Source organism: Borostomias antarcticus (assembly GCF_949987555.1).
Source record: "Borostomias antarcticus genome assembly, chromosome: 9".
Taxonomy (NCBI): Eukaryota; Metazoa; Chordata; class Actinopteri; order Stomiiformes; family Stomiidae; genus Borostomias; species Borostomias antarcticus.
In genome coordinates, this window is record NC_140242.1 from 4,282,921 (window position 1) to 4,305,043 (window position 22,123).

At 48.9% G+C, this 22,123-nt stretch overlaps 2 protein-coding genes across 2 annotated transcripts in view; both read right to left on the reverse strand.

The window, feature by feature from the left end:
• The window catches only part of epb41l5 (erythrocyte membrane protein band 4.1 like 5), a gene marked incomplete at its 3' end in the record, with an annotated part of 47,385 nt that extends 34,565 nt beyond the window's left edge, over nucleotides 1-12,820 (reverse strand). Inside the window, exon 1 of the mRNA XM_084443551.1 lies at nucleotides 12,623-12,820. Coding sequence (XP_084299677.1) covers nucleotides 12,623-12,802 — 180 coding nt within the window. The 5' untranslated portion in view covers nucleotides 12,803-12,820. The remainder of the gene's footprint in view (nucleotides 1-12,622) is intronic.
• A 4,856-nt stretch (nucleotides 12,821-17,676) lies between these two features.
• The window catches only part of ptpn4a (protein tyrosine phosphatase non-receptor type 4a), a 68,914-nt gene continuing 64,467 nt past the window's right edge, over nucleotides 17,677-22,123 (reverse strand). The window contains exons 25-27 of the mRNA XM_084443705.1: nucleotides 21,655-21,809; nucleotides 21,359-21,494; nucleotides 17,677-18,201 (exon numbers count right to left, since the gene is read on the reverse strand). Of these exons, the coding sequence (XP_084299831.1) occupies nucleotides 17,881-18,201; nucleotides 21,359-21,494; nucleotides 21,655-21,809 (612 nt within the window). The 3' untranslated portion in view covers nucleotides 17,677-17,880. The remainder of the gene's footprint in view (nucleotides 18,202-21,358; nucleotides 21,495-21,654; nucleotides 21,810-22,123) is intronic.

The following is a 22,123-nucleotide window of genomic DNA, read 5'->3' on the forward strand; positions in this document are numbered from 1 at the left end:
ATTGCAGGTTTAACATACATTTAGGTACAAGGGCCGCCTTCAATGCAAAATTGAGAGCCCCAAGACTCAACAGTTTACGCCCACCATGGCTGTAGTCATTATACAAGTAGCCCCGCTTTATCCCATCAGGCTTTCTGCTCCACAAGAAGTCAAAAGCCACCTTTTCATATTTTCTATGTTTTCTAGTTCTTCATCTGGTGAAGGTAAGAACATAAACAAATTGAGGTATTATTAAAGAGTTCAAAACTGTTGTTTTTCCATATAGAGTCAATCTAGCCATTCTCTGGGCCTTTAATTTTCTATCAGCTTTAAGAATCTTTCTTTCAAAAATAATTTCGTTATATTATCTATATTTTTTGGCACATGAATACCAAGAAGGTCAATAGGGCCATCGGACCACTTAATTGGCAGGTTACAGCAGAGCTCAAAGTTAAATTCTTTTAGGGACCCAATTCAAATTACAGTACATTTACCATAGCTAGGCTTAAGGCCAGATATGACTGAGAATTGGTTTAACTCCTCTATTAGGGCAGCAAAGGTAGTTTTCTTAGGTTGCATTAGAAAATTAACATCATCTGCATACATTGAGACTTTTAAATCTAAAGTATTTATTCTCAAATTCTCATATTTACTATTTTCTCTTACTTTTTGAGCCAAGATTTCTATGGCTATGATAAATAAATATGCAGAGATCGGACATCCCTACTTCAGGCCTCTACATAGCAAAATTATTTCCGGAAAAAAAAACATTTATAATTTTACCTTTTGGATTATAATATATTGTTTTAATCCAATTAATTAGAGAGGGTCCAAAATTAAAATATTCTAAACATTTATAAATATAATCTAAATGTACTCTATCAAAGGCCTTCTCAAATTCAACGGAAAAAAACAAGGCAGGGATATTTTTCTTATCATAATATTCTATTATCTCAATAACTTGCATAATATTATCTGTAATAGATCTAAAGCCGCTTTTTAAATTTGACTACGAAGAGTGCCTTGGACTCCGTGCCTATTCTATCAACTATGGTCCCTGATACTCCAAAGAGCACCTTCTTAGAACAACAGTAAGAACGCCGAAGCCCTCCTTTCAGTTTTTTCATTTACACACACACACACACATGTACACACACACACACACACACACACACACACACACACACACACACAGCTACAGCTGACTTTCACAACAATGCGAGTGGGGCACTGCCACTTGGTTGCCATGGTAACATGGGAGAGATCCCCTGACCCCCCCCCCCAGGACGTCACATGACCCTGGTCCCAGCCTGGCTGCATTAGCGTGCAGTGCTGCATGACTGAACGCGCTGATGACCCCTCCTCCTCACAGGCCGCAGCCTATCAAAACAACCCCCCCCCACCAGACACACAGCAATAACAAACACTGTGGTTGGCTGGAGCCCGTGGGCAGGTCTAGGCCTGGGTTCAAGGTGACAGAGTAGATGGTCACAGTTGGCTGAGGGCCCTGAGGAAGGGCCTTGTGCTGGGGGTCTGGAGGTGGGGGATCCTCAGAGGAAGGGTCTGGAGGTGGGGGATCCTCAGAGGAAGGGTCTGGAGGTGGGGGATCCTCAGAGGAAGGGTCTGGAGGTGGGGGATCCTCAGAGGAAGGGTCTTGTGCTGGGGGTCTGGAGGTGGGGGATCCTCAGAGGAAGGGTCTTGTGCTGGGGGTCTGGAGGTGGGGGATCCTCAGAGGAAGGGTCTTGTGCTGGGGGTCTGGAGGTGGGGGATCCTCAGAGGAAGGGTCTTGTGCTGGGGGTCTGGAGGTGGGGGATCCTCAGAGGAAGGGTCTTGTGCTGGGGGTCTGGAGGTGGGGGATCCTCAGAGGAAGGGTCTTGTGCTGGGGGTCTGGAGGTGGGGGATCCTCAGAGGAAGGGTCTTGTGCTGGGGGTCTGGAGGTGGGGGATCCTCAGAGGAAGGGTCTTGTGCTGGGGGTCTGGAGGTGGGGGATCCTCAGAGGAAGGGTCTTGTGCTGGGGGTCTGGTGGTGGGGGATCCTCAGAGGAAGGGTCTTGTGCTGGGGGTCTGGAGGTGGGGGATCCTCAGAGGAAGGGTCTTGTGCTGGGGGTCTGGAGGTGGGGGATCCTCAGAGGAAGGGCCTTGTGCTGGGGGTCTGGAGGTGGGGGATCCTCAGAGGAAGGGTCTTGTGCTGGGGGTCTGGTGGTGGGGGATGCTCAGAGGAAGGGTCTTGTGCTGGGGGTCTGGAGGTGGGGGATCCTCAGAGGAAGGGTCTTGTGCTGGGGGTCTGGAGGTGGGGGATCCTCAGAGGAAGGGTCTTGTGCTGGGGGTCTGGAGGTGGGGGATCCTCAGAGGAAGGGTCTTGTGCTGGGGGTCTGGAGGTGGGGGATCCTCAGAGGAAGGGTCTTGTGCTGGGGGTCTGGAGGTGGGGGATCCTCAGAGGAAGGGTCTTGTGCTGGGGGTCTGGAGGTGGGGGATCCTCAGAGGAAGGGCCTTGTGCTGGGGGATCCTCAGAGGAAGGGTCTTGTGCTGGGGGTCTGGAGGTGGGGGATCCTCAGAGGAAGGGTCTTGTGCTGGGGGTCTGGAGGTGGGGGATCCTCAGAGGAAGGGTCTTGTGCTGGGGGTCTGGAGGTCTGCTCTGCTGGGCGAGGATCTTCATGCTGTTCCACTCGCAGGAGATGAGGGAGGATCCAGAAACTGCTCCCTTTAACTGGAGACCGTCCACAAGCTTCTCGCAGGCCAGGATCACACTAGAGCCATGGCTGTTTTACAACGGGAACGGGGAAAACCCTTCTAAAACGCCATTACACACCACATTGCGATTACACACCAAATTGCATATAAAGATCTGTTCAGATCTCTTATCTCACTAACACGCCCGAAAACGCACATCACACCACCATTAAAGAGCCTATCGAACAGGTGATTTACAAGTTTGAGCTTTAGCAATCAAGGGTGTATTTTTCTTGGCTAGTATCATAGTCTCGAATGTTGTGAGTTTAAAATGCAGCCATCCAACCAACGCCAAAAGTCACCCACAAATACATTTCCATCCCGTTTGTGTTCCATGTCTGGTGCGCATTCCCTGCTTTTAAAATAATCCAGTTACTTTTCTATGAACGAGAGAATATTATTAAGTGTCTCTTTTTTGGGTTATTATGATTATTTATTATTATTATTATTGGATTAATATAGCGCCCTTCATGATACCCAGAGAGCTTAACAGCTTAACAGAGTTCAGTATTCATTCAGACACAGTCATACCGGTGGTGGTAAGCTACATCTGTAGCCACAGCTGCCCTGGGGCAGACTGACAGAAGCGTGGCTGCCAACCAGCGCCTCCGACCACCACCAACATTCATTCATTCATTCATTCACATTATTCACAATATGATTTGAAATGTCTTCTTTTTGGGGGGGGGGGGGGGCTGTAAACATTGAATAGAGTTCAAGTTCATCCTACGTTATTATCCAGTTGGCCGTTTTGTGCGTTATTATTTCCAATTGATATTGGAAGTGGAACATTGGAAGGAACATTCTCTTCTTCTTCAACGCCACCGTGGAGGTCGTTCTCCTGTATGGCTGTGAGTGCTGGACCCTGCGCCACTCCCTGCAGAGGTCGCTGGACGGATGCTACACCAGAATGCTACGTGCAGCACTGGACTTAAGCAATAAACCACGAGAGGCCGTGTGTTATAGTGATTTTATAACAGCTAGGGGGCGTTGTTAGGCACGACGCGAAGCGGAAGCGTCACAACCTCGAGTGGTTTATTGCTTTTATACAACGGTTACTACAGCTATTAGTGTAAAATAGACACACAGCTATGTAAAATATTAACATTTATTCAAAACGAAGCATCATTCCCTCAATTCCGCCACACAAAATAGTTCCCCTAACAAAAGGGTTGCCAAGCAACAACAACTACAATGCATTGGATCAAATGGGAGGCGCATTAATACTGAAAATGGAATGATATGCGGTCCCAGGTGTGTTGCAAAGTATTTTAACACGGCTTCCAACCAATCAGAATCAAGAACAAGAACTAACCGTTGTATAAATAAGTCATAATGCACACGTCAGTATTGAAGATCTGTACGGAGAGAGGCCAAGGGTGAGTGGGAAGATGGCAGCAAGGAGAATGAGGCTGACTGGGCACTGCTACAGACACTGTGAGCTTCCGGCCAGCAAGCTGGTGTTATGGGAGCCATCTCCATGGCAAGGACACAAGTCGCGAGGACATCCTACTAAAACATTTGTGGACATAATCAAGATGGATGCGGGACTGGAGACCACCGATGAGATGGCCCAGGGCTCTAAACTAACATTTTTCACTAGGAGCACATGTGCTCCTAAATGAAAAAATTTAGGAGAACAGAAAGAAATTTAGGAGCGCAACGAAAAATTTGAAGTAACACATTTTTATTAGCAACACACACATTAGGCCTACTGCCAACAACAATAAACAATAATAACCTGCTCACCATAGGAGCTCTCATCCTCTCCTGCTATACTATTCCCACACACTTCATCATGTGCATTGGTCCTAATGAAGACTATACTATTCCCACACACTTCATCATGTGCCTTTCTTCCTAATGAAGACTATACTATTCCCACACACTTCATCATGTGCCTTTCTTCCTAATGAAGACTATACTATTCCCACACACTTCATCATGTGCCTTGGTCCTAATGAAGACTATAGCCTACTATCCCCACACACTTCATCATATGCATTGGTCCTAATGAAGACTATACTATTCCCACACACTTCATCATGTGCATTGGTCCTAATGAAGACTATAGCCTACTATCCCCACACACTTCATCATATGCATTGGTCCTAATGAAGACTATACTATTCCCACACACTGCATCATGTGCATTGGTCCTAATGAAGACTATGGCCCAATCCCAATACCCCCTTAGCCCTAGCCCTTGGCGCCTACCCCTACATTGTGCGCGTTCACGTGTAGGGTAGTGTGTCTCATCCCACTTTTAGCTTCTAGGGCTAGGGAGCATATCGAGGGCTAGTGGACGTTCAAACAGCCCTCCAAAACGAACGGAGACAAAGATGGGAGGCCCGTCTGTGGACGACCTGATGATGATGAACATAACTTTTCAGAAGATCGACATTTCTGTTTTGAAAATACTGTTTTTTGATTGGTTTTATGTGATATTTAATTTCTTGAAATACTGTTTTGTTTTTTTTGTGAGCTGGAAGCCAAACTTATGCAAATTTAAACAAATAAATACTTGCAATACTTAACTCTGTGTGTAATTAATCTATAATCTATGAAAGTTTCACTTTTTGAAAGGAATTACGGCAAAAAACTAACTTTTCCATGATATTCAGCTCTTTTGGAGAGGATCTCTATAAATCCCCTGTGTCATTGTTATAATGTGAAGTGAACACAGCGTTACAGTGTAGGCCTATTCCTAGAGTTTTTACAAAAGCCTCTGGATCTGCCTATTACACTAGAACACAGCTCTGGATCTGCCTATTACACTAGAACACAGCTCTGGATCTGCCTATTACACTAGAACACAGCTCTGGATCTGCCTATTACACTAGAACACAGCTCTGGATCTGCCTATTACACTAGAACACAGCTCTGGATCTGCCTATTACACTAGAACACAGCTCTGGATTTCGAGCGCCAAAACGTAGTTACAGCCGCGCACGCACGCACGAACGCACGCACGCACGCACACACGCACACACGCACGCACGCACACACACACACACACAGCACTCCCCCTCCACAAGTAACCATTTACATTACCAGTGAGGAACAACAGGCTTGCACATCTCCAGGGTTTTCCTGCAAAGATATTTTAGACAGAGCCAAAGGAAAACCACTGGGGCCAAAATGCAAAAATTTTAGAATAAAAATAGCAATTCAATCCTCTCCAAATGTGTTGGACAGCTTGTTTCAAGTGCAGCCCTCCCTCTTTCTGGCACTGTCCATGGTTTGGACCACTAGTAATCGAGATCAGCAAAGAATAAAGGCTGCTGGTATAAAAATAAAGATAAAAAGTGTGCGCATCACCCCCCAAAGACCCATTCTGAGCCAGGAAAAACCCTGTTCTCCACCAGCAGAGGGTGGGGGCCGGGGTCCTTATCCAGAACCAGGCACCGTGCTGTGACCCAGCCTGGGACCCGGTCCTGGGCCCAGGCCCCCCAGAGGAAGCCCCAGCCTGGGATCCGGTCCTGGGCCCAGGCCCCCCAGAGGAAGCCCCAGCCCGGGACCCGGTCCTGGGCCCAGGCCCCCCAGAGGAAGCCCCAGCCTGGGACCCGGTCCTGGGCCCAGGCCCCCCAGAGGAAGCCCCAGCCTGGGACCCGGTCCTGGGCCCAGGCCCCCCAGAGGAAGCCCCAGCTGGAGGCCCAGGCCGGCTGACGCAGCTCCTCGGCGGCTGGGGAGAGAGGGAGGACACAAAGGGGCCATTGTGCTCGCCGGTGCTCCCTGGGCCTCACAGCCTCTAACAGCCTCATTCACCACAGGGTCCAGCACAGCCTCTAACAGCCTCATTCACCACAGGGTCCAGCACAACCTCCGGCCTCCTTCAGCAGCCCCGCTCCAACACACAGGCTTGTCCGTCAGAAGACTAGAACCCCACCCTCACCTAGCCTAGCCTCATCTAGCTTAGTCTAGGGCCTGGGAAGAGAGAGAGAGGAAGAGGGAGGGAGGGAGAGAGGGAGAGAGAAAGAGAGAGGGAGGAAGAGAGAAATAGGGTGATGGGTGCATGTGTCAGAGAGAGGGAGAGAGAGACAGAGGGAGACAGGGAGAAGGTAAGAGGGAGGAAGAGAGGGAGAGAGAGAAGGAGAGAGAGAGCGAGAAGGAGAGAGACAGGGGGAGGGAGAGAGCGATGATAGAAAGGAGGAGAGAGGGAGGGTGATGGGGAGACAGAGAGGGAGAGAGAGGGAGGGTGATGGGGAGAGAGGGAGAGAGAGGGAGAGAGAGGGAGAGAGCGAGGAGAGAGGAGAGGGGGAGAGAGAGGAGGAGAGAGGGAGAGAGAGGGAGGGTGATGGGGAGAGAGCGAGGAGAGAGGAGGAGAGAGGGAGAGAGAGGGGGGAGAGGGAGAGAGAGGGAGGGTGATGGGGAGAGAGCGAGGAGAGAGGAGAGAGGGAGAGAGAGGAGGAGAGAGGGAGAGAGAGGGGGGGAGAGAGCGAGGAGAGAGGGAGAGAGAGGGGGGAGAGGGAGAGAGAGGGAGGGTGATGGGGGGGGGGGAGTGTCAGGGTGGAGGTGAGTTATGGCCGGGGTACTCAGCCTCTCTGTGTGACTCTGAACAGACAGAGATGGCTGCAGCTTTTGAGAGGTAACCCACGGAAACGCTTCAGAGGCCAAACCAAACACAGCATCCATCAACCACCCCGACACTATACACACCAAACACAGCATCCATCAACCACCCCGACACTATACACACCAAACACAGCATCCATCAACCACCCCGACACTATACACACCAAACACAGCATCCATCAACCACCCCGACACTATACACACCAAACACTGCATCCATCAACCACCCCGACACTATACACACCAAACACAGCATCCATCAACCACCCCGACACTATACACACCAAACACTGCATCCATCAACCACCCCGACACTATACACACCAAACACTGCATACCCAACACTGCATAACAAACACTGCACACCAAACACTGCATACCCAACACTGCATACCCAACACTGCATATCTAACACTGCATACCCAACACTGCATACCCAACACTGCATACCCAACACTGCATACCCAACACTGCATACCCAACACTGCATACCCAACACTGCATACCCAACACGGAATACCCAACACGGAATACCCAACACGGAATACCCAACACGGAATACCAAACACGGAATACCAAACACGGAATACCCAACACGGAATACCCAACACGGAATACCCAACACGGAATACCCAACACGGAATACCCAACACGGAATACCCAACACGGAATACCCAACACGGAATACCCAACACGGAATACCCAACACGGAATACCAAACACGGAATACCAAACACGGAATACCAAACACGGAATACCAAACACACTCTCCTATCCAGGCTCAGCTTGTGGTGTTTAAAACACTTGAGGGCCTTTAAAGCTTATTAAAGCAAACTTATATTATAAAATGTTTATCCGTAATCACGTCCTAGTTTACTGTCTGGATTTCATCAGGTCGTGGAGAGAGAGGGGGGGGGGGGGGTCCGGTCAGGATCAGTGGGGGTAGAGAATGTTCTAGTGAAGATGTCATCAGGCTACCTAGCCTCGCCCACATTCCTCAGGAATCCATTGGTTTGGTTCATTAATAATCAGTTCAAAGAGGCCATGAGAGAACAGTTAGCAGGTCATCTGGGTCTGTTTCTCTGAGATGGGTCAGTAAATGATAGAATAGCAGGTCATCTGGGTCTGTTTCTCTGAGATGGGTCAGTAAATGATAGAATAGCAGGTCATCTGGGTCTGTTTCTCTGAGATGGGTCAGTAAATGATAGAATAGCAGGTCATCTGGGTCTGTTTCTCTGAGATGGATCAGTAAATGATAGAATAGCAGGTCATCTGGGTCTGTTTCTCTGAGATGGGTCAGTAAATGATAGAATAGCAGGTCATCTGGGTCTGTTTCTCTGAGATGGGTCAGTAAATGATAGAATAGCAGGTCATCTGGGTGTTTCTCTGAGATGGGTCAGTAAATGATAGAATATCAGGTCATCTGGGTCTGTTTCTCTGAGATCGGCCCGTAAATGATAGAATAGCAGGTCATCTGGGTGTTTCTCTGAGATGGGTCAGTAAATGATAGAATAGCAGGTCATCTGGGTGTTTCTCTGAGATGGGTCAGTAAATGATAGAATAGCAGGTCATCTGGGTCTGTTTCTCTGAGATGGGTCAGTAAATGATAGAATAGCAGGTCATCTGGGTCTGTTTCTCTGAGATCGGCCCGTAAATGATAGAATAGCAGGTCATCTGGGTCTGTTTCTCTGAGATGGGTCAGTAAATGATAGAATATCAGGTCATCTGGGTCTGTTTCTCTGAGATGGGTCAGTAAATGATAGAATAGCAGGTCATCTGGGTCTGTTTCTCTGAGATGGGTCAGTAAATGATAGAATAGCAGGTCATCTGGGTCTGTTTCTCTGAGATGGGTCAGTAAATGATAGAATAGCAGGTCATCTGGGTCTGTTTCTCTGAGATGGGTCAGTAAATGATAGAATAGCAGGTCATCTGGGTCTGTTTCTCTGAGATGGGTCAGTAAATGATAGAATAGCAGGTCATCTGGGTCTGTTTCTCTGAGATCGGCCCGTAAATGATAGAATAGCAGGTCATCTGGGTGTTTCTCTGAGATGGGTCAGTAAATGATAGAATAGCAGGTCATCTGGGTCTGTTTCTCTGAGATGGGTCAGTAAATGATAGAATAGCAGGTCATCTGGGTGTTTCTCTGAGATGGGTCAGTAAATGATAGAATAGCAGGTCATCTGGGTCTGTTTCTCTGAGATGGGTCAGTAAATGATAGAATAGCAGGTCATCTGGGTCTGTTTCTCTGAGATGGGTCAGTAAATGATAGAATAGCAGGTCATCTGGGTGTTTCTCTGAGATGGGTCAGTAAATGATAGAATAGCAGGTCATCTGGGTCTGTTTCTCTGAGATCGGCCCGTAAATTATAGAATAGCAGGTCATCTGGGTCTGTTTCTCTGAGATGGGCCCGTAAATGATAGAATAGCAGGTCATCTGGGTCTGTTTCTCTGAGATCGGCCCGTAAATGATAGAATAGCAGGTCATCTGGGTCTGTTTCTCTGAGATGGGTCAGTAAATGATAGAATAGCAGGTCATCTGGGTGTTTCTCTGAGATGGGTCAGTAAATGATAGAATAGCAGGTCATCTGGGTCTGTTTCTCTGAGATGGGTCAGTAAATGATAGAATAGCAGGTCATCTGGGTGTTTCTCTGAGATGGGTCAGTAAATGATAGAAAAGCAGGTCATCTGGGTCTGTTTCTCTGAGATCGGCCCGTAAATGATAGAATAGCAGGTCATCTGGGTCTGTTTCTCTGAGATGGGTCAGTAAATGATAGAATAGCAGGTCATCTGGGTGTTTCTCTGAGATCGGCCCGTAAATGATAGAATAGCAGGTCATCTGGGTCTGTTTCTCTGAGATGGGTCAGTAAATGATAGAATAGCAGGTCATCTGGGTCTGTTTCTCTGAGATCGGCCCGTAAATGATAGAATAGCAGGTCATCTCGGTCTGTTTCTCTGAGATCGGCCCGTAAATGATAGAATAGCAGGTCATCTGGGTCTGTTTCTCTGAGATGGGTCAGTAAATGATAGAATAGCAGGTCATCTGGGTCTGTTTCTCTGAGATGGGTCAGTAAATGATAGAATAGCAGGTCATCTGGGTCTGTTTCTCTGAGATGGGTCAGTAAATGATAGAATAGCAGGTCATCTGGGTCTGTTTCTCTGAGATGGGTCAGTAAATGATAGAATAGCAGGTCATCTGGGTATGTTTCTCTGAGATGGGTCAGTAAATGATAGAATAGCAGGTCATCTGGGTCTGTTTCTCGGAGATCGGTCAGTAAATGATAGAATAGCAGGTCATCTGGGTCTGTTTCTCTGAGATGGGTCAGTAAATGATAGAATAGCAGGTCATCTGGGTCTGTTTCTCTGACATGGGTCAGTAAATGATCCTGTAAACAGTCTGGATTACACAACACCCAGGGATCTGGCCGGCCTGCACCGTCACGCCCTCAAAGCCCCCTGGGAAAACCAGGGTCATACTAAGGCTCGCCCGCATCATTAAGCCCTCTTACATGATTCCCATCTAAAGCCAGCCTGACACTAAGAGAGTTAGTATCCGAGCTGCAGCCATGACCATGTCAACCCTCCCTGTCTGGGCTTTTATGGACGAGACAAAGGCTTCGCCAGTCCAGTCAACAGCGCTGATAACAGCCTCACAGGCTGAGACATTCCTTCAGTCTCTCCCAGCCTGTTGAACAGAACAGAATCCTGCGGTCGCTCCATTCTCAAACACAAGAGATCTTCAGTTAACAGACATTAATCTCACTAAAACACAAGTGATGGTTCTAAGAATGAGAGGATGGTTTCCACAGAAGAAGAACCGTCCGGCAGGAATGCCTCAGGAATGTCAGAGCAGGAAACTCAGAGGGCGTTCTGAGGTGAATGTGCTGTTCCATGGCCGCGCGCTCCAGAGTCCTACAGGAACAGACTCTGGCCAGGGTGGTAGTTGTTAACCTTCAACTCCCTTCTCCAGGTTACTGCTGAGCTCATGATGTTTGGGTTCTAACTGGCCTGTTGTGAAACTGACTCAGAGATAAAACTATGAGTAGTGCTTCCTAGCTGGACATGGAGAACAAGTTGTTTATGTTCCTGTGAGATCTTGTGAAAGTCAACAGGGCAGTGCAAAGCATGATGGGACATCTGTGGCTCTAGGCTCTGGTGACTCGGCTTCAGGCCCCGGGAGAGAGATCACCGTATTACAGGATATCAGGAGCACTCGCGCACACGCACACACACACGCACACACACGCGCACACACACGCGCACACACACGCGCGCACACACGCGCGCACACACACGCGCACACACACGCGCACACACACGCGCACACACACACACACACCATTGGAATCGTTAGCCAAAATCCTTAACGATTCCACTATCGATTCCTGTCGTTGCTACACATGCGCAATGACGTCACACGCACAATGCCTTGTTTTATAAGACCGTGGTAGAAGAGGCCAGCAACATGTCGTCTAGGCATAAACGCTCGAAAGTGTGGTTACATTTCACGAGACAAGATGACAAAACGGCCACTTGCAATGCTTGCAAAAAACATATATCATCAAAGGGGGGGAATACTACAAATATGCAAAAACATTTGGCCACACAGCATGCGATAACTTTGCAGGAATGTCCCGTTTTTGATGCGCTCCGGAGTGACGACAGCAGCGCAGCAAACGTTAGTGTAGTCGAAGGTAAACTCCTCCAGAGTCCCTGTCTAGTGTTAGTGCCATTTCTTTAATTGTGTAAAGCAGCTTTCACTATATGAATAATCTCCATTTCCATCCATGAAATTTAGATAACGTTCAGGCTGGTGGTAGTCAGTCTGAAAAAATACTAATTTGTTTATGTCACTTTTATTTTTAGTTCAAAGTGAATACACCGAAAAAAACAGCACTGTAATTGGCATGTTCAAAGTATATATGAAAGAAAATTTATGTTAATAAACCTGTTTGTACTCTTTTTTGCCCAATGAGAATCGATAAGAGACTCGGATCGATAAGCAGAATCGAAAATGGAATCGGAATCGCTAAAATCTTAATTCCCATCCCTAGCCACAACACTCACTTACTCACACACACTCACTCTCTCTCACACACACACACACACACACACACACACACACACAGACAGAGATCTCCTGCTTATAGAGCTGTTCCTGTCTCAGACCATGAATCTCAGATCAACCCTTGGACCACACACTCCCCCGAGAGGATCAGACAGACGGGGAACTACAGCCAAACGTTCCACCTGTTCTACCAGAGAAGCAGCTCCGCCCCCGGCTCCTCCCCTCTCCGCTAGCTGACACTGTTACCCGGGAGACCGCGTGAAGGCGTGACCCACCGGCAGGTCCACGCTGACGTCGGTTCCGTCCAGCAGAGACACCCGGCAGGTGATGATGGCCTTGGCGTCACCGGCGGCGGGGATGTGCGTGGTGGCGCGCTGCGCCTCGCGGAGGCGGGCCTTCTCAGCGTGCTTCCGGACCGACCTGCGTCCCAGGGTCCGGCGCAGGAAGCTCAGCATGGTGGGGGGGGGGGGGGGGGGGGGCTGCTCCTAGGGAGGAGCAGGGGGACACTCTTTATTGACAGACAGAAACACTGCTCCATACTGCGTCCTTCTCCAAATTTTCAACACCACTGACACAGCGTGAACGCTCTTCCTAGACTTCCCTGATGTAGGCCTACCTGTGAACAAGACCATCAGGAAGGCCTACCTGTGAACAAGACCATCAGGAAGGCCTACCTGTGAACAAGACCATCAGGAAGGCCTACCTGAGAACAAGACCATCAGGAAGGCCTACCTGTGAACAAGACCATCAGGAAGTTCTACCTGTGAACAAGACCATCAGGAAGGCCTACCTGAGAACAAGACCATCAGGAAGGCCTACCTGAGAACAAGACCATCAGGAAGGCCTACCTGTGAACAAGACCATCAGGAAGGCCTACCTGAGAACAAGACCATCAGGAAGGCCTACCTGTGAACAAGACCATCAGGAAGGCCTACCTGTGAACAAGACCATCAGGAAGGCCTACTGGCCCCACCCACATTCTTAACCAACACTACATACATCACAGAGCACTGGTTAAGTACTGGTCATGGGCCCAAGTCTATAAACTAGCGTGTCAGTCTGTCAGTGGGCACTAGTAAACTGAAAATAACAAACACGGGCTTCTGTGGAAGAATTCAATTACTAGACATAATAGCTAGCTACGTCATTTTGGATAAAAGCGTAAATGACTAAAATGTCTCCTTCTTGTGTCACCTGTTAGTTGAGTGAGTCGGATGCTCTGTGAAACTATCTAGTGCTTACTGGCGGTGTATATGAAGGGATCCTGGTCCATTTCTATAACAGACTTGATTAAATGAACCTAAATATAAGACCTGCAGATTAGCTAGAGATACAGAGCATACAAAATTAATTAGTTGGTTAAAACGATAGCATAGCTGAACGTAACCCCATTTAAATGAGTGCTAAGGTTAGCTTAGCTAACGTTAATGGGTAGCGCTAAGTTAATAAGTGAATAAGTTAAGTTAATAGCCTGCCTAGTTTGATAAGGATTTCTGGTTAGCTACGTTAGGCTAGCTAGGCTGGAAATAGCTAAGGTTAGAATAGCTATACAAGACAACCTCCAGCTGGTTAGCACAAGTAACGTTAGCTAGTACAAGCCAGCTAGCTAACCAGCTAACTAGGCTGGAAAATTAAGCCCAATAAAACTTGAATGAGCCCAACTGCGAACTGTGAAACGTAATATTGAGCTAAGGTGAGGTCGCTAGCTCCAGACTGAGCTGATTGTGTGCATTAGAGCAACAGGTCGAGCTGCTAGTGATGCTGGAGCAACAACAGAGGAAAGACCTCCGACAGACACTTGTTGTGTCGGCGACAACACTAGATTATTGGTTCTTAAAAACTACACTTACAAAACTCTTCCCGGTATTTAAAAGCAGAGTGCGTCGACTTGCATAGTCCGCGGTCAGTATAATAACCTAATGAATCCACATGGTTGAATATAATAACCTAATGAATCCACATGGTTGAAGAGTGAGTTTTGTTCCCCGTCGATCCTCCCAGCGAGATGGGTTCTGGAGTCCGGAGGCTCGAGGAGGAGCACATCCCCGGATGTGACGTCGACATAAGTCCCACAAAGTCTCATTCGCATGAACAGGCGACAGGGCTGATACTCTTACGGAAATAAGCAAATTGCTAATTTCATATATCTCTCTATGGCTAAAACATAAAACAAGTTCTTATGTTTATGCAATAGTAAAGTTCACTTTAGGACACAAACACTAAACAATATAATACTCATTCACAGTATAATGGAGTGTCCCCAAAATCTATTTACATAGGCCTATCTAAACAAACTAAATATACTTCAACTTCATTACGAATCAACAAAAATATATCTCGTCCAGTAGAGCGCGTTTCCATCAGAGTAGTACGTGTAGTAGAATTTCAATCTCCGTTCAACAGCGCCCCCTACTGTCCATCAGCAGAGTGCATTTAAGCAGACATTCACAGTCACGTTCTTAAATTTTTTCCCTTTTATTTTAAAGATTTTTTTCATATACAACATTGTATTTACATGGTCTAGTATTATTTACACAAAATTAACAAGTGGCACTGTGTAGTTCGGAGTTTGTTTGTTCCCTACAGGTGTCTTAACAAATAAAATGATAAATAAAACCTAACACCACTGTCTGTTTCTGACATATACAGTAGCACTAACTGCTACTCGGTCATCTGCAAAGTGCTGTCCTTTCCAACGAGGCAAGAACTAGTTCCTTTACAAAAATACAACTCATTCACCCTCCCCTCCAACGTACCTCCTGTCAGAACTCCACAGAACCCCAATATGTAAGAATCACAAGAAGCGGAACAAAGTGTGACGCTGGACATTCTTAAACGCTCACATCCGACGGTCCTGACCTCTCTACAGCTGTCCTGGACATTTCCTCTGGTTCTGAGGCCCTCTGTCCTGGACATGTCCTCTGGTTCTGAGGCCCTCTGTCCTGGACATGTCCTCTGGTTCTGAGGCCCTCTGTCCTGGACATGTCCTCTGGTTTTGAGGCCCTCTGTCCTGAACATGTCCTCTGGTTCTGAGGCCCTCTGTCCTGGACATGTCCTCTGGTTCTGAGGCCCTCTGTCCTGAACATGTCCTCTGGTTCTGAGGCTCAGTGAATCCGTGTGGAATCGACTCTGGGTTGACAGAACCAGAACTGAAGGACAGGAGAAGAAGAGAGGAGAGTAGAGGAGTCAGAACTGAGGGAGAGGAGAAGAGAGGAGAGTAGAGGAGTCAGAACTGAGGGAGAGGAGAAGAGAGGAGAGTAGAGGAGTCAGAACTGAGGGAGAGGAGAAGAGAGGAGAGTAGAGGAGTCAGAACTGAGGGAGGAGGAGAGGAGAGGAGTCAGAACAGAGGGAGAAGAGAAGAGAGTAGAGGAGTCAGAACTGAGGGAGAGGAGAAGAGAGGAGAGTAGAGGAGTCAGAACTGAGGGAGAGGAGAAGAGAGGAGAGTAGAGGAGTCAGAACTGAGGGAGAGGAGAAGAGAGGAGAGTAGAGGAGTCAGAACTGAGGGAGAGGAGAAGAGAGGAGAGTAGAGGAGTCAGAACTGAGGGAGAGGAGGAGAGGAGAGTAGAGGAGTCAGAACTGAGGGAGAGGAGGAGAGGAGTCAGAACTGAGGGAGAGGAGGAGAGGAGAGAAGAGGAGTCAGAACTGAGGGAGAAGAGAGGAGAGTAGAGGAGTCAGAACTGAGGGAGAGGAGAAGAGAGAGTAGAGGAGTCAGAACTGAGGGAGAGGAGAAGAGAGGAGAGTAGAGGAGTCAGAACTGAGGGAGAGGAGAAGAGAGGAGAGTAGAGGAGTCTGAACTGAGGGAGAGGATAAGAGAGGAGAGTAGAGGAGTCAGAACTGAGAGAGAGGAGAAGAGAGAGTAGAGGAGTCAGAACTGAGGGAGAAGAGAGGAGAGTAGAGGAGTCTGCTGAGCCCTCTGTTGAGTATATCGGCCATGTTGGGGGCGATGAGCCGTCTGTGATCAGAGCTGAGAACTATAGAGCGCTAACGCAGCACAATGACGAGTACACTCACCACACGGGTCAACGGGAGCTCCAGTTACCAGACACCATGATGGAGGCGGGGCCACAGATACAGCAGCACCAAATATCACACAAGAGAAACTGCTGCATCACTCTCTCTCCATCTCTCTCTCTCTCTCTCACACACACACACACACACACACACACACAATAGAACTATACAAAATGGTTGTGCACAAACACACTTTCAGACATACACAGAAAGTACCCATGCTCTCTCTCTCTCTCTCTCACACACACACACACACACACACACACACACACACACACACACACACACACACACACACACACACACACACACACACACACACACACACACACACGACCCAGCTCCTTCCAGGGGCTCAGAAACATGACCCGGTGTGGAATGAGCGTCCACGCTGCCTGGTGACTGAGGATGAACATGTCTGCTTCATCCCTGTATTATACACACGCCCAGCAGTCCATACCTTAATCATCCTCTGTGATTATCATCTGATAAAAACACAATACAACAACACATGTGCCTTCAAACCTCAAGGTACCATTTAAATATGAAAAAAGGGGGCAGTTGGGATAAAAGTATTAGTTTGAATGCTCTTAGTGTTGCTGGCTTGTTCTCTACATTCTTAAGAGACAGACGCACAACGAAAGAGAAACAGGAGTTTGAATGGGCGGCCAGGCTTTCTTCTTTCTTCTTTAGCGTGGTTTGTCTGGGCGGCACGGGGGTGTTCTCAGATAGCTTTTCCCCCCCTGACCTCACCTTGACCCCACCCAGACAGAGCTGGGATACGTTTGCCAGCTGGACAGCTGACCATGCCAATCAATCAATCAATCAATCAATCAATCCATCCCTCAGCCCCTGGGTGATCAATACAGGCACCAGGATGCAGCGTTGCCACCACCACAGAGTTAGCCAGGGTTAGGACTCAGGTGTCTGTCTGATGTCAGAAATACAGCAAGAAAGCAAAACAATAAGAAGTATAAATTAAACCACTTTTTTTTCACTAAGCAAAAGAAGGAATAAAATAATCATCACGCTACCTATGATTTTGTTTTGGGATGCATTGAGCTAGACTCGTACGAACAAACAGACAGGTTAGTTCAGTGGACAAGGGTTTGACAAACTAAATCACAATAAATACTCTTTGAAAAAAGATAGGGCATCTCAGTACCATGTAGAAGGACATGGAGCAGAAAGGCATGTCCGTCTGGCAGACCCCCCCTGGTACTCATGTCCGTCTGGCAGACCCCCCCCCTGGTACTCATGGCACTACAGCAATTTCACTAGGATTTTGAAATGCTCATAAACTATTTTTGTTGTTGCCCTGAACATCCACTGTCCCTAATGGTTCCTATTCAACATAGTACGGTTCTTTAATGTTTCCTATTCAACATAGTAGGGTTCTTTAATGGTTCCTATTCAACATAGTAGGGTTCTTTAGTCCAGGGTTTTCTGTTTATTTGTCGGCGTAAAGTGCAACAGTGCTTTGTTCTCTGCTCTGGCCGTGGTCCTGCCCACCTCCGCAGGCTCAGGCGTCAGGGGGCCAACTGTTCTTGCTGGTAACGCTAGCAAGACTAGCCTCCTCCTCCTCCTCTTCCTCCTCCTCCTCCTCCTCCATCATCAGATCCAGCACCTCCTCCTCCTCCTCCCCCATCAGATCCAGCGCCTCCTCCAGCCCCTCCTCTCCCAGGGCCTCCTGGTCCCGCGCCTCCTGGTTCAGGGCCTCCTCGTCCAGCGCCTCCTCCTCCGTGTGTGTGTGTTTGTCCCTCCCTCTCTGGAGCAGGGTGGGCTGGAGCAGCCCCTCCTCGTAGACCCTCAGGATGGCCTCACACACAAACCTGTACTGGCTCTGCGAAGAGAAGACCGACCACAACAACAACAACGTGAGCCAACAGCAAGGCAGCAACACAGCAGAGGGAATACTGGGCGGAGTTAGGCCTGGGCTAGGCTGGGACTGGGGGCGGAGTTAGGCCCGGGCTAGGCTGGGACTGGGGGGCGGAGTTAGGCCCGGGCTAGGCTGGGACTGGGGGGCGGAGTTAGGCCCGGGCTAGGCTGGGACTGGGGGCGGAGTTAGGCTGTACACCTGCAGGGTGTACTTGCTGTTCAACAACACGCGTAGACAAGCACGCGTTTCACCACCACTTCATTTCTGAGGACCTGCAGAGCGAAGGCGGCCAGTGCTCCAGAGGAAGAGCTGCGCAGTGTAGAAGAATTATTTGATCTAAAGTCAAAAAGGATTTGCCAAGATTCGCTCAAAGAGGTCAAGTCTGGTTTATTGAGAAAACGTACGAGCGCAAGGACTTCCAGGATAACGCACGTGAATGGCATCCAGCAGAAGTGCAGTAGGCTTGTCTTGCGCCGCCTTATATTCAAGCAATACACAGGTATGACGCTTCCAGGGATGTGATTGGCTAACCCATCTGTACACGTCATAATAAATGGCAGGCATCATCAACAATGGTCAAGAGTTGAGACACGTGATATGAGAAAGGCGGTAATTCTTGCAGGGACAATGGAACAAACAAAGAATGGTTATTCTGGAGCAGACAACATCTAGGTGTCTCGACCTCCTGGAGAGGTCATCCTGTCATAAATGAGTTTAGCACAGCTATGTGAAGGTTGAGGGAGGTAGTGAAAACTACAATTTCCATGACAGCAGCAAGTACACCGCAGGCTTCAGGGTTAGGGCAGTTTAAAAGCAAGTACACCGCAGGCTTCAGGGTTAGGGCAGTTTAAAAGCAAGTACACCGCAGGCTTCAGGGTTAGGGCAGTTTAAAAGCAAGTACACCGCAGGCTTCAGGGTTAGGGCAGTTTCGCAATACCAGACTTTCAAGATCTCCGCCTCCGAAAGTCTGGAGACATCTCCATTGAAAACCGTTGCTAGAACTAGGGCTGGGTATCGATTCGAATTTCAAGAATCAATTCGATTCCGATTCACAAGGTTCAGAATCGATTATCCCGATTCAATTCGATATCGATTCGGTTAGTGTAAAAACTGTTGTTTTTTTAGCTGTAACCTTAATTACATGACTGCCAAGTTAGGCAACACATCAATACTAGGGCTGGGTATCGATATGGATTTCCAAAAATGAATGAATGAATGAATCATTGAATGAATTAATGACCTATTCATTCCTTCATTTATTCATTCATTCATTAAATAAAAGATCGATTTTGGGATTCATGAATCGATTCTGAATCATTTAATTCAGAATCGATTAATCGATTTTTTTAACCCAGCCCTAGCTAGAACAGCGCCGAAAACCCATGCCACTAATCGGAGCCTACATCTCCAATTCCGATTCAGAAAACTTTCTCTGACGTAACAGACAAAACAAAACATTGACCTCCTCATTAGGAAGGACCACCCTAAAGACGTTGGATTGGTTCTGCTCTCTCAAATTGTTTCCACCCACTTTTAGCAACGAAATCTGGATGTCTTCAGTCTCCAGTTGAGGGCAGCGTTTAGAGCCTGGGGTTAGGGTCTAGGGACAGGGTAACTAGCTACTGACCCTCGACCTGATGTGTAAAGTAGCACCCCCCCCCCCCCACACACACACACACACACACACACACAGACAGACACACACACAGACACACACACACACAGACATACACCAGGGTGTGTAGCCTGGTCTCATTACAGCCCAGCATTCCAGTGACCCCTGGAGCCCTGAAAGGGGATTGGTCCACAGCTCTCTATTTGGGACGCTCTAAAACTGTTCTGTTAACCCTAACCCGGTCAACCAATCACATCTCCTGACCGGTCAACCCATCACATCTCCTGACTGGTCAACCCATCACATCTCCTGACTGGTCAACCCATCACATCTCCTGACCGGTCAACCCATCACATCCCCTGACCGGTCAACCCATCACATCTCCAGACGGGCGTTCTGGGTTCATCAGTGACTGAAGTCCTGGTTTATGTGCGGTTAGAAACGTGGCCCTGTGTGCCTCCACATCCTAGGGGACTCCGGGGAAACACTAGACTCAGCCCAGACTAGGGTTCAATATGCCATTGTTATTACACAATGGTGCCATTGGTAGCTTTCAACAATGGAACATTAACCACAGTCAATAACAACAGAGGAAGAAAAACAATCACTCTCCATCAACACCGTCCTCTCAGGAGAGCAGAGGAGAGGAGAGGGAGGAGGAGTAGAGGAGGAGAGAGCAGAGGAGAGGAGAGGGAGGAGGAGTAGAGGAGGAGAGAGCAGAGGAGAGGAGAGGGAGGAGGAGTAGAGGAGGAGAGAGCAGAGGAGAGGAGAGGGAGGAGGAGTAGAGGAGGAGAGAGCAGAGGAGAGGAGGAGAGAGGAGAGGAGAGAAGAAGGGAGGACAGGAGGTAGAGGAGAGGAAGTGGAGGAGAGGAGGTAGAGAAGGTGTTAGAGGAGGTGGAGGAGAGGAGAGGAGGAGTTAGAGGAGGTGGAGGAGAGGAGAGGAGGAGATAGAGGAGGTGGAGGAGAGGAGGAGGAGGTGGAGGAGTGGAGATGGAGTAGAGGAGAGGGTGTTAGAGGAGGTGGAGCAGTTAGAGGAGGTGGAGGAGTTAGAGGAGGCGCAGGTCTTACAGGCGTCTGGATCATCATGGAGTTAGGAGGGGGAGGAGTTAGAGGAGGTGGAGGAGTTAGAGGAGGCGGAGGAGTTAGAGGAGGCGGAGGAGTTAGAGGAGGCGCAGGTCTTACGGGCGTCTGGATCATCATGGAGTTAGGAGGGGGAGGAGTTAGAGGAGGCGGAGGAGTTAGAGGAGGCGGAGGAGTTAGAGGAGGCGCAGGTCTTACAGGCGTCTGGATCATCATGGAGTTAGGAGGGGGAGGAGTTAGAGGAGGCGGAGGAGTTAGAGGAGGCGGAGGAGTTAGAGGAGGCGCAGGTCTTACGGGCGTCTGGATCATCATGGAGTTAGGAGGGGGAGGAGTTAGAGGAGGCGGAGGAGTTAGAGGAGGCGGAGGAGTTAGAGGAGGCGGAGGAGTTAGAGGAGGCGGAGGAGTTAGAGGAGGCGCAGGTCTTACGGGCGTCTGGATCATCATGGCCCGCTGGTCTCTCATGGTTCTGACCACGTCCAGAGGAAACACCGGCTGGCTGCACTCCATCAGACACAATGCCGTCTCCATGGTGATGAGCACTCCCGTTCGGCCAATCCCCGCGCTGCGAAAGGCAGAGTGGGCGGGCCCAGAGAGGAGAGAGGGGTGGTGAGGAGTGAATGAGCGACCCTCACTCTGCTAGCTGCTGTCTGAGCACAGAGACAAGGTAGCAGGTGTAGTGAGTCAGTGGCCCCCAGGTGTGTGGAGGTGGGTTCGGGTCTGACCTGCAGTGGACCACCACCGGCTCGTCCTTCCCCGCCCTCTGGCTCCGCACCAGTGCCACCAGGTCCAGGAAGTGGGCGGAGTCATCGGGGACGCCGTGGTCAGGCCAGGCCAGGTACTGGATCTGGGTCAGCGCCCGGCTCTGCTCGCTCTGCTCCTATGGCAACGGAAACAGACCAGAGACGAGGTCAGAGGCGAGCCGTCCATCGGCGTAGTCAACGGCAACGCACAAAAAAACCATTTGGACTTGAATGAGGGGCCGTCCTGGGGGCTGTGTGACCGAGAGAGGTTGCCATGGTAACATGATCCAGTTTGTGTGCAGCGGGAGCCGGGGGACAGGTAACCATGGAAACTGTCCACAGCAAGACCTCGAGAACCGGCCGAGAACGTGGTCACAAACGGGAACCAGGAGTGATCAAAAGGTCAGAAATGTCAAAGTGAGACCTCCGAGAACATTCATGGATGCCGCAC